At 45.8% G+C, this 12,492-nt stretch overlaps 1 protein-coding gene and 4 non-coding genes across 5 annotated transcripts in view; all 5 read left to right on the top strand.

The window, feature by feature from the left end:
* Positions 1 to 174: 174 nt before the first annotated feature.
* TEX14 (testis expressed 14, intercellular bridge forming factor) overlaps positions 175 to 12,492 on the top strand; it is a 36,457-nt gene continuing 24,139 nt past the window's right edge. The window contains exons 1-7 of the mRNA XM_058037617.1: positions 175 to 384; positions 6,885 to 6,999; positions 8,382 to 8,547; positions 8,727 to 8,863; positions 9,780 to 9,861; positions 10,915 to 11,045; positions 11,881 to 11,994. Of these exons, the coding sequence (XP_057893600.1) occupies positions 210 to 384; positions 6,885 to 6,999; positions 8,382 to 8,547; positions 8,727 to 8,863; positions 9,780 to 9,861; positions 10,915 to 11,045; positions 11,881 to 11,994 (920 nt within the window). The 5' untranslated portion in view covers positions 175 to 209. The remainder of the gene's footprint in view (positions 385 to 6,884; positions 7,000 to 8,381; positions 8,548 to 8,726; positions 8,864 to 9,779; positions 9,862 to 10,914; positions 11,046 to 11,880; positions 11,995 to 12,492) is intronic.
* LOC131091708 (small nucleolar RNA U3) lies at positions 1,145 to 1,358 on the top strand. The gene has a single exon (XR_009115423.1). It is a non-coding gene; the product is annotated as a small nucleolar RNA U3 (small nucleolar RNA).
* Positions 2,349 to 2,562, top strand: LOC131091710 (small nucleolar RNA U3). Its single transcript, XR_009115425.1, has one exon. It is a non-coding gene; the product is annotated as a small nucleolar RNA U3 (small nucleolar RNA).
* On the top strand, positions 3,954 to 4,167 carry LOC131091698 (small nucleolar RNA U3). Its single transcript, XR_009115413.1, has one exon. It is a non-coding gene; the product is annotated as a small nucleolar RNA U3 (small nucleolar RNA).
* LOC131091709 (small nucleolar RNA U3) lies at positions 5,551 to 5,764 on the top strand. The gene has a single exon (XR_009115424.1). It is a non-coding gene; the product is annotated as a small nucleolar RNA U3 (small nucleolar RNA).

The following is a 12,492-nucleotide window of genomic DNA, read 5'->3' as shown; positions in this document are numbered from 1 at the left end:
GTGTGCCCCGGAGACACCGCTGCTCCTGGCAGGGTCTGTGATCTCCCGGTTGTCGCCGCTCCCGTCCGAGCGGGCACTGTTAGGGAGGGCGGGAGGCTGATTTTCCCTTCCATCTCTGGATATTTCTACAGGAAGCAGAGCTAATTTTAAGCTACTGCAGGTTCTGGAGTCACAAATAAGTTCTTTACGTTGAGGTGCTTTGCAGCTTGATGTTTCCTAACTTTTCCCAGTTGCGTTCAGGAAAGAAGATGGCTCATCCCATCCCTCTCCCATTTCCATGCCCAGTCAAGCTTGGACCTATAAAAGGAGACTCCCTGGAAGCTGACCTGCATGAGTATGTCAGGGAAGGGAACTATGTGAAAGTGAAGAAGCTTCTGAAAAAAGGTAAAAGCTAAGTTTAGACAAGTACCGGCAGAAGAGATCTGCTATTTCCTCTGTTCTTTTATTTATGGTAAAAAATAGTCAGCATACTGCTTGTATAATCCAGTTTTCTGAGTGAAATATATTAACAAAATGATTTATAGCTGACCTTTTCCGTTAAGTGGGAATAGTTCTTGAATCGAAAAATGTATTAAAGCAAGCTAGTACAAAAGAAAACTAATCTTTTATAAGTAAAGGGCTCATAAGGACATGACTGAGGCATTGTAAAATTGAAATTCAGAGACAGCTGTAGGAATATTCTTTTTAAATGGGGTTTTAGTTCGGATTGCCGAATGCTTAGGGTACGGTTTAGACCTTAAGCATTTTGACAACCAGATTTGTAGCGACATAGGAACAATGAATTTTGTACATGAAACCAAATACTCGGTGCAGTTTGGTTTCGGTTTTAGAATCACAAATCTCAGTGGGTTGCGCTGATGGAGAACTGCGCCATCCCAGGGCGGGGCAGGCCGTTGGCGGCGGGCGCGTCCCTGATTGGCCAGCGGGGGCCGAACATGCAGATCAGGGGGGCGTGTCCCCACCGCCGCCACGCGCGGCCGTTCCTCGGGGCCGCGGGCGTTCCCACAGGGCTCGGGGCGCGCTCCCGCGGCCGCGGGGGCTCGGCAGGGCCGCGCCGGCCGCTCCCGGGCGGGGGTTCGGGGCTCGCCGTGCGCTGGGCGCGGGTGGCGGCGGCACGGGGGGGCGCGGCGAGCAGGGTTGGGTCAAGACTATACTTTCAGGGATCATTTCTGTAGTTGGTCACTAGAGGAGAGTGATCTTCCCTGATCGGCGTCACAAGCCACGAGGAGGAGCGAGGTGTTCTCTCCTGAGCGCGAAGCGGGCGGGCGGTGCTGCCTGGGCAGGGGCCGCCCGCCATTGATGACCGTTCCCGGCCCCGTGTGTGGGGCTCGGGAGGGAGAGAACACGGGCTGAGTGGTTTGTGGCCCTTTTTTATGGTGGTTAAAGAAAGAATTGGACAGAACAAAGTGGGCTGAACAATCCTTGTCGAGGGGCATTTCTCTCTCTCGTACTCAACCCTCAGCCAGGCTCTGGCTACAGTGGCCTGCAGTGGGTGATCCCCAGGGGAGGGCCAGCAGCCACACGGATTTAGGCTTTATTGAGAGTATTCAGACCAGTTGCATCCTCGACCCATATCTTAGTGCAGGGGAGGGGGCCTTTCTTGTTTAAAAATGCTGCCTCTGATGAACGGGGATGATCACAGACTGACATGGGACTAAGGGGAACCTGTTCGGGATTTCCCTTTCATCACTTCTAGTAAGTTCGTGTCGGTCAGGTTCCAAATTCTGATGGGGTTTAGGGAGAAACTGCTCCGTGTTGTGCTCTTTGTACCGTCGGTCCGTGTTGCTCAGGCTGAGCCCAGAGATGTAAAGGCCGCAGTTTGTTCTTTCTGGTCCATGAATGCTCCCTGTCAGCGTCGGGAGAGGCTGGGAGCCCGCGCATCGCCCCGGCGGCAACCGTGCCGCGCTGGGGCTGCCGGTACCGGGGCCGTTCTCCTCTGCGGACCCGGGGCAGCGGCACACGGGCGGTGAGGGTCCCTTGTGTCGTGTCGCGACAGCCGTGACAGCGGTGACAGCCCGAGCTCCGGCGGCAGCGTCACTTCTGGTTAGGAATGGGGGGGGGGGGGGGGGGGAGCGGGGAGGCGGGGCCGCGCCGGCGCGGTCTTGGGGAGCGTCTCTGATTGGCCAGCGGGGGCAGAACATGCAGATCAGGGGGGCGTGTCTCTCTCGTCGCCACGCGCGGCCGTTCCTCGGGGCCGCGGGCGCTCCCACAGGGCTCGGGGCGCGCTCCCGCGGCCGCGGGGGCTCGGCGGGGCCGCGCCGGCCGCTCCCGGGCGGGGGTTCGGGGCTCGCCGTGCGCTGAGCGCGGGTGGCGGCGGCACGGGGGGGCGCGGCGGGCAGAGTAGGGTCAAGACTATACTTTCAGGGATCATTTCTGTAGTTGGTCACTAGAGGAGAGTGATCTTCCCTGATCGGCGTCACAAGCCACGGGGAGGAGCGAGGTGTTCTCTCCTGAGCGCGAAGCGGGCGGGCGGTGCTGCCTGGGCAGGAGCCGCCCGCCATTGATGACCGTTCCCGGCCCCGAGTGTGGGGCTCGGGAGGGAGAGAACACGGGCTGAGTGGTTTGTGGCCCTTTTTTTATCATGGTTAAAAAAGAGAATTAAATGTAAAGTGGCTCGTGCTCATCTGCCTGCTGCCTCCTGAATCCTGACCCCAAGTACACCTAACACATGTTCTATAAATCCCTCCAGGGATGGCGACTCAGTCTCTGCTCTGGCCAGCCGTGCCCGTGCTTGAGAACCCTTGCAGTCAACAAATTGTCTCCAATATCGAAACGAAACTTGCCCTGGTGTGACCTGAGGCCGTTTCCTCTCACCCTGTCGTTTGTTCCGTGTAGGAGGGACAGACCCCAGCTGCCTACATCCTCCTTGCAGGCCGGGGCAGGGAGGTTTAGATTGCCCCCCGAGGCTCCTTGGCTCTCTCCAGTTCTTTCTTTAACCACAATAAAAGAGGGCCACAAACCACTCAGCCCTTCTTCTCTCCCTGCCGAGCCCTGAGGGGATGGGGAGGGGGCTCAGCCTGGAGAAAAGTGGGATTAACAATCCTTGTCTAGAGGCATTTCCCTCTCTCGTACTCAACCCTCAGCCAGGCTCTCGCTGCAGGGACCCGCAGTGCGCGATTCCCTGGGAGGGCCCAGCAGCCACAGGGATTTAGGCTTTATTGAGAGTATTCAGACCAGTGGCATTCTCGACCCATCTCTTAGTGCAGGGTAAGCGGACTTTCCTTTTCAAAAGTTCTGCTCCTGATGAACGGTGATGGTCAGAGAGTGACATGGGACTAAGGGGAACCTGTTTCCGATTTACCTTTCATCACTTGTAGGAAGTCCGTGTCGGTCAGTTCAGAGTTCTGATGGGTTTAGGGAGAAACTGCTCCGTGTTGGGCTCTTTGTACCGTCGGTCCGTGTTGCTCAGGCTGAGCCCAGAGATGTAAAGGCCGCAGTTTGTTCTTTCTGGTCCATGAATGCTCCCTGTCAGCGTCGGGAGAGGCTGGGAGCCCGCGCATCGCCCCGGCGGCAACCGTGCCGCGCTGGGGCTGTCGGTACCGGGGCTGTTCTCTGCGGACCCGGGGCAGCGGCACACGGACGGTGAGGGTCCCTTTTGTCGTGTCGCGACAGCCGTGACAGCGGTGACAGCCCGAGCTCCGGCGGCAGCGTCACTTCTGGTTAGGAATGGGGGGGAGAGCGGGTAGGCGGGGCCGCGCCGGCGCGGTCTTGGGGAGCGTCTCTGATTGGCCAGCGGGGGCAGAACATGCAGATCAGGGGGGCGTGTCTCTCTCGTCGCCACGCGCGGCCGTTCCTCGGGCCGCGGGCGCTCCCACAGGGCTCGGGGCGCGCTCCCGCGGCCGCGGGGGCTCGGCGGGGCCGCGCCGGCCGCTCCCGGGCGGGGGTTCGGGGCTCGCCGTGCGCTGGGCGCGGGTGGCGGCGGCACGGGGGGGCGCGGCGGGCAGTGTGTGGTTAAGACTATACTTTCAGGGATCATTTCTGTAGTTGGTCACTAGAGGAGAGTGATCTTCCCTGATCGGCGTCACAAGCCACGAGGAGGAGCGAGGTGTTCTCTCCTGAGCGCGAAGCGGGCGGGCGGTGCTGCCTGGGCAGGGGCCGCCCGCCATTGATGACCGTTCCCGGCCCCGTGTGTGGGGCTCGGGAGGGAGAGAACACGGGCTGAGTGGTTTGTGGCCCTTTTTTTATCATGGTTAAAAAAAGAGAAGTAATTCGTAAAGGGGCTCTGGCTCTCCTAGCTGCTGCTTCCTGAATCCTGGGCCCAAGTGCCACAAGCACATGACCTCTAAATCCCTCCAGGGATGGCGACTCGGCCTCTGACCTGGCCAGCTGTGCCCGTGCCTGAGAACTCTTGCGGTGAATAAATTATCCCCAATATCAAACCGAAACCTGCTGTGGTGCGCCCTGAAGCCGTTTCCTCTCACCCTGTCTCTTGTTCCGTGCAGGAGGGACAGGCCCCAGCTGCCTAGATCTTCCTTGCAGGCCGGGGCAGGGAGGGTGACAGTCCCCCTGAGGCTCCTTTTCTCCAGGCTAAGCCCCCTCCGTCCCCTCAGGGCTCGGCAGGGAGAGAACACGGCTGAGTGGTTTGTGGCCCTTTTTTATTGTGGCAAAAAAAAGAATTGGACAGAGCCGAGAGGGATGAACAAGCCTTGTCTAGGGGCGTTTCCATCTCTATCGTACACAACCCGCAGCCACGCTCTCGCTGCAGGGCTCCGCAATGCACAATCCCCAAGGGAAGGCCCAGCAGCGAATTTAGGTTTTAATGAGAGTATTGAGACCAATGGCATTCTCGACCCATCTCTTAGTGCAGGGCAAGGGGACTTCTTTAAAGTGCTGACCCTGATGAACGGTAATGATCAGAGAATGACACGGGACTAAGGGGAGGCTGTTGCGGATTTATCTTTCATCACTTGTGGGAAGCCTGTGTTGGTCAGTTACAAATACTGATGGGCTTTAGGGAGAAACTGCTCCGTGTTTTGCTCTTTGTTGCGTCGGTCCGTGTTGCTCAGGCTGAGCCCAGAGATGTAAAGGCCGCAGTTTGTTCTTTCTGCTCCACGAATGCATTAATGCCACCCTGACAGCGTCGGAAAGGCTGGGAGCCCGCGCAGCGCCGCGGCGGCAACCGTGCCGCGCTGGGGCTGCCGGTACCGGGGCCGTTCTCCTCTGCGGCACACGGGCGGTGAGGGTCCCTTGTGTCGTGTCGCGACAGCTGCGACAGCGGTGACAGCCCGAGCTCCGGCGGCAGCGTCACTTTCTGGTGCGGGATGGGGGGGGGGAGCGGGTAGGCGGGGCCGCGCCGGCGCGGTCTTGGGGAGCGTCTCTGATTGGCCAGCGGGGGCAGAACATGCAGATCAGGGGGGCGTGTCTCTGTCGTCGCCACGCGTGGCCGTTCCTCGGGGCCGCGGGCGCTCCCGCGGGGCTCGGGGCGCGCTCCCGCGGCCGCGGGGGCTCGGCGGGGCCGCGCCGGCCGCTCCCGGGCGGGGGTTCGGGGCTCGCCGTGCGCTGGGCGCGGGTGGCGGCGGCACGGGGGTGCGCGGCGGGCAGTGTGTGGTTAAGACTATACTTTCAGGGATCATTTCTGTAGTTGGTCACTAGAGGAGAGTGATCTTCCCTGATCGGCGTCACAAGCCACGAGGAGGAGCGAGGTGTTCTCTCCTGAGCGCGAAGCGGGCGGGCGGTGCTGCCTGGGCAGGGGCCGCCCGCCATTGATGACCGTTCCCGGCCCCGAGTGTGGGGCTCGGGAGGGAGAGAACACGGGCTGAGTGGTTTGTGGCCCTTTTTTTTTTTAATTGTGGTTTAAAAATAGAGCAATTTCCTAATCTCCGTTCTTATTCCGGTGTTAGACTCGTCATTCCCCCAGTCGTCCTCGGGCTCATCACCTTCCCTTAATAAAAATCTGGAATTAATTAGCTCATCACCTTGCAAATTATTCCTGATCGGAATTTAATTTCAGAGGAGAATCAATTATTTTGAATAAAATCAAAGCAACCGAATATTGGAATCACAAAGGGTTTGTGACTGGAATAGAACCACCAGTATCACAGGGTTTGTTGCTTAAAGCAAATGCCCCATGCAGGGATCGAACTTGCGACCTTGGCATTATCAGCGCCATGCTCTGAACAATTACTAAAGAATAATTTACTTATTTATTAATACGATATCAACAACAACAATAATAACAATAAACTTATTATTAATAAGCAATTATTCAAGAATAATTTACCTATTTACTAATGCAGTAGTAAGAATCATAATAAAATAATTATAATAAACTTATTCATTAATAAGTAATTACAAAAGAATAATTTACCTAATTATTAATACGATAATGATAACAATAATAATCTTATTTATTAATAGGTAAGTACTAACTAATGATTTACTATTTTAATTATAGCAATAATAATGACAATAATAATGATGACAATAATAATCTTATTTATTAATAGGTAATTGCTAAAGAATAATTTGCTTATTTATTAATTCTGTCCTCTGTTATGTGTGCTCATCCATCTCTACTTATATATGCATCATTTGTACTTATACAAATGATCAATATATAGATATATATCCATATATATATTTCCATGTATATATATATACTTACATATCCATCTAATGTCTAATTTAAACAGTACATATCATTCCTTTCACAACTCATAAAAGCACCATTTGTTACTTACACATCCTGTATTTAAAATCCTCATGGACATGCAGTTCTTTCCCTTTAGAAAGTCACAAAAATATAATTTGCTGTTTTTTTCCCCCCTCAATTTCTGCTGCTGCATTTTCGTACCTGCAGCAGCTCAAGCAGTGATGACGAACCATTAGCTTTTATTAAAACAAACAATTTTTTAATTAACATGGAATTTTGGGTTTCCTTGCAGGAATTTTTGTTGATGCTGTGAATTCCATGGGCCAGACCTGTCTGTTCACTGCTGCACTGCTGGGGCTGGGTAAAATAGTGGATGTGCTGCTGGAATACGGCTCAGATGCCAATCAGTTAAGTATCAAACTTTTTTTTTTTAATTAAAATTAATCTTCAAGTTGAAACACAATGTTCACTGGGCATAAATGAAGAAATGCTTAAGATGCATGTTGGTATTTTAGCCAAACCTCCTCAGAGGTAAATATAGAAATAATTTTATTTTTTTTCATGGTTTATTCTGTTATTTGGGGAGCACACAAACACTCCAGGAATGTAGTTTTTAAACCAAAGCTCCTCAGTGGTAAATATAGAAATAATTTTTCTATACTATATATGGTATATATTTTATATATATACATATCTATACATGGTATATATATACACATATATGGTTTATTCTGTTATTTGGGGCATGAAAATGGTATTTTAACCAAAGCTCTTCAGAGGTAAATACAGAGATCATTTGCCTTTTTTTCATGCTTTATTCTGTTATTTGGGGCACACAGATATTCCAGGAATGTTGTTTTTTAACCAAAGCTCCTCAGTGGTAAATAAAGAATTTTTTTTCTATATTTTATATATATATATGGTTTATATATATATGTATATATATATATATGGTGTATATATATATAGTGTGTGTATATATATATATATATATATATGTATGGTGTGTGTATATATATATATATATATATATATATGATTTATTCTATTATCTGGTATTATCTGGGCCATGAAAATTTTCTTTTATTTCATGGTTTATTCTGTTATTTTGGGGCACACAGATATTCCAGGAATGTTGTTTTTTAACCAAAGCTACTCAGTGGTAAATATAGAAATTTTTTTTTTCTATATTTTATATATATATGGTGTATATATATATGGTGTGTGTGTATATATATGGTGTATATATATATGGTGTGTGTGTATATATATATGGTGTGTGTATATATATATATGGTGTGTGTATATATATATATGGTGTATATATATATATATATATAATTTATTCTGTTATTTGGGGCACTCAGATATTCCAGGAATGTTGTTTTTTAACCAAAGCTACTCAATGGTAAATATAGAAATATTTTTTTCTATATTTTATATATATATATATATATATATATATATATATATATATATATATGGTGTATATTGTATATATATATATGGTGTATATATATATGGTGTATATTGTTTATATATATATGGTGTATATATATATATATATATATATATATATATATATATATATATATATATAAATATATGATTTATTCTGTTATTTGGGCCATGAAAATTTTCTTCTTTTTCATGGTTTATTCTGTTATTTTGGGGCACACAAGCACTCCAGGAATGCTGTTTTAATGTTGTTTTCATGCTGTTTTAGTGCTGTTTTCATGCTGTTTTCATGCTGTTTTCCCCCTGCTGATCATTCCCTGCTGTTCCCCAGCCGCTGCTATGACGGGAGCACCCCAGTGCACGCAGCTGCATTTTCGGGGAGCCAGAGCATCCTCAGCAAGCTGCTGGATGAGGGAGGAGAGCTCCGGGTGCACGACAGCCAGGGCAGAACTCCCCAGCTCTGGGCTCTGACAGGCAGCAAGGAGAGCAGTGCCCAGGTATGGCTGGGGGTCAGCTTTTCTTCCATTTTCCATTGATTTTGTGTTAATGCCTTTCTCAAAATTCCCATTTTGATATTGCAAGTAACCAGTCATTCCTTCCAGTAATCCAGATTAATGAATTTAAAATGGTTCTTTTTCTTCTGAAGCTCTCTGTTTTTATTGTTTTTATTGCCCAGATGCTGGAATTTATCCAGCAGTGCACCCTGCACATGCAGGCTGCCATTTGGAACCTTCCCTCTGATCTGCTCAGGAAAGTTGGCTCCTCAAAGGCCTTGATCTGCAGCCCCTCGAGGTTTGGTGGCCTTGTCCAAGGGTAAGGAGGGATTCTACTTCCATTTTCTGCTATTTTAAAATTAAAATAATTATAATTATATATGTAATATATATTTATTTTATATTTATTTGTATATATTTATATTTATTTATTTTCCTATTAGTTATTTTATATATTTATTTATATTTTAATTTTTATTTATTTCCTTAAATTATATATAAATATCTAAAATTTTATATATATTATTATTTAAAATTAGCAGGTTCATATATCTTCCTGACAATGGCAGATTTAAGTCCACTGTGATTAATTTTATTTCTGTTGTCACAGAAATAAAATTAATGACAGGAACTTGATAGTTGTAAATGTCTGTATAGTAATTAAACATATATATGTAAATTAAATACAATATTATATATTATATGTTATATATTATATTTATTTTATATTTTATATTTTATATTTTATATTATATTATAATATATATTACATATTATATTAATTAATATATCTGTTTATTAATTAAACCCTTGAAACCAGCATTAAAAGCACTGGATTTTAGTAGCATTAAAGTGGTAGCAGGAGGAAGTTTGGTTTTTGACTTTTTAAGATCACTGCAGATGTTTTTTGGGGGGTGTTCCCAACTGTTTCAGGAGTTTTTGTGTCAGATACTGGTGGGAAAAATAAAAAAGCAGTGCAGGATATGCAGTGTGTGTATATGTGTATTTATTGGTTATCTTGCTTTAAAGAAATAAATAAATATCATAAAAATCCATCCAAAAAGTTTTAATGAGCTGCACAATAATTTAGAATTTTAACACCCACAATGTATTTTTGGGACCAGTCAAATGCAGGGTTCTGGCAGAAATTCTGGGTTTTTTTCCCTTCTCTCTCTGTATCCAAGCCTTGGAATAAATAAATTATTATTATTATTGCTTTTGGTTTTGGTGTTTAGAAATGCTGAGGCTCCTCTGGGGAAATTACTGAAGGGACAACCCAGCGTGGCCAAGAACATTTACAGCTTTGGTTTTGGGAAGGTGAGGTGCTGTGGGAGGGATTTCCTCATGATATTGGGACATTTTCCCCAGAATCTGCTGTTCCTCACAGTAATTATCTGTCCTATTTTAAACTTTTAATCTATTCTTATTTTCAACTTCTAGTGCATTCTTATTTTTAACTTCTAGTGCATTCTTATTTTCAACTTTTTAGCCTTTAGTGCATCCTTATTTTTAATTTGTAGTCCATTCTTATTTTCAATCTTTTAACTTTTAGTGTATTCTTATTTTTAACTTTTAGTGCATTTTTATTTTCACCTTTTTAACTTTTACTGCATTCTTATTTTCAGCGTTTTAAATTTACTGCATTCGTATTTTTAACTTTTAATGAATTCTTTAGGTTTACTTTTAGTGCATTTTTCTTTTCAACTTTTTAAGTTTTAGTGCATTCTTCTTTTCAACTTTAATGAATTCTTAATTTTAACTTCTAGTACATTCTTCTTTTCAGCTTTTTTAACTTTTAGTGCATTTTTCTTTTCAACTTTTTAAGTTTTAGTGCATTCTTATCTTTTGCTTTTTAACTTTTAGTGCATTCTTCTTTTTAACGTTTACTGCATTTTTCTTTTTAACTTTTAGTGCATTTTTCTTTTCAACCTTTTAACTTTTAGTGCATTCTTATTTTCAACCTTTTAACTTTTACTCCATTCTTATTTTTTACTTTTAGTGCATTCTTATTTTTAACTTTTAGTGCATTCTTCTTTTCTACTTTCTAACTTTTAGTGCATTCTTCTTTCCAACTTTTAGTGCATTTTTATTTTTACTTTTCATGCATTCTTATTTTTTTGCTTTTTAACTTTTAGTGCATTCTTAACTTTTACTGCATTCTTATTTCTGCTGAAAAGATGGGGGGAAAAAGCCCCATGAAGAGCCCAAATATTGAGGCCTTTGGTGCCTGGTTGGGTTTGGACCAGCAGAAATTCCTATTAAACATCACCTGTGGCATTTCCTAGGGGCTGGATCTGCTTTCCTGTGGAACTTTCATCCTTCCCAACAGGAACTGTTGCATTTTGCTGTTTCATTTTCCTGCATTTTCAGTTCCACCTGGCAGGCAGTGGCCACCTGGGCTACCTGGCCTCCCTCCCCATTATTGGGGACAGAGATGTGGTCCAGGCTGATGATGAGCCAGCATTTTCTTACCCCGTGGGGCCCTACATGATCATGACCAAGTGAGTGGAATTCAAGAGGTTTTTTTTAATCCCCTCTTTGTGTCTGCAAAGCAAATTGTTGTACCAGTGATTTGTTTGGGTGATTTCCCATGTTTGTTCTGTGTTTATTTCCTGCTTGCACCTTGTTTGCTGCTGTTTATTGATTAATATCTGAGTCAGACTGATGGCTCAGAGGCCAAAAACAGCCCACAAGCAATATTAACCCAATTAAGGCTGATTACTGATGGCAGTGGTTCAGTATTGATCTTTTTTTCTGTGGTGGGAAATGTGTTTAGGGTTGCACAGATTGTGTTGTTCAGCATTTAATCCTTGTAAATCTTTGTCCAGGATTTCCTCTGCATAACCTGTGCTGAAATGAGAGTTGCAAGGGCAGGCTGAACATTCATTTAAAATCTTGTAATTATTGGTAATAATTACAACAATATGGTGTTTTCTAATTACCGTGTGTTAAGCAAGTGGTTGTCTCTCAATTGATTTAATTGGTGATTGAATCTCCCCAAAACTCTGATTTGTGTCACTGATGACCTTTGGTGAAGGGAATTCCTTGTGGAAAGGGTGGGATTTTGGGCAGGGAACCTTTCCTGCTCCATCAGCCTTCAGCAGGACAAGTTTATTTATTGTCAGTTTAAAAAGAGCAAAATTTAAATTCCTGACAGTGGGAGGCAGCACCAGAGCACCACAGAAAAAAAATCTTAGAATTTTTGGTAAGAATTTTCTTGGTAAGAATAACAAAATTCTGGGTACATAACCACATAACTGGGGGAAAAATATTTTTAAAAAAAGAGGGAAAACACTGCTGGAAGCATCTGGTGCAAATTCCTGTTGTTCTTTGCAGCCTGATGTGGGGAGGCAGCAGGGTGACAGTGAAGGAGCTGAGCTTCCAGCCCCAGCAGAACAGCTGGAAGCTGCGCCTGGCCGACCTGCTCCTGGCTGAGCAGCAGCACAGCAGGTGGGGCAGGGGCTGCTCTGGGGTGGGGGGAGTGGGATTTACCTGGGAACAGTGGGGTTTACCTGGGGGGAATGGGATTTACCTGGGAAGAGTGGGGTTTACCTGGGGGGAATGGGATTTACCTGGGAAGAGTGGGGTTTACCTGGGGGGAATGGGATTTACCTGGGAGGAATGGGATTTACCTAAGGAAGAATGGGATTTACCTAGGGAAGAATGGAATTTCCCTGGGAGGAATGGGATTTACCTAGGGAAGAGTGGGATTTACCTCAAGGGAATGGGATTTACCCTTATGGGAATGGGATTTACCTCGAGGGAATGGGATTTACCTAGGAAGAATGGGATTTACCTGAGAGGAATGGGATTTACCTAAGGAAGAATGGGATTTACCTAGGGAAGAATGGGGTTTCCCTAAGTAAGAATGGGATTTACCTAGGGAAGAGTGGGGTTTACCTGGGGGGAATGGGAATAACCTTGTGGGAATGGGATTTACCTGGGAAG

The sequence above is a fragment of the Melospiza georgiana genome, chromosome 19, assembly GCF_028018845.1.
Source record: "Melospiza georgiana isolate bMelGeo1 chromosome 19, bMelGeo1.pri, whole genome shotgun sequence".
Lineage (NCBI taxonomy): Eukaryota > Metazoa > Chordata > Aves > Passeriformes > Passerellidae > Melospiza > Melospiza georgiana.
This window is presented reverse-complemented; position numbering and strand designations above follow the sequence as displayed.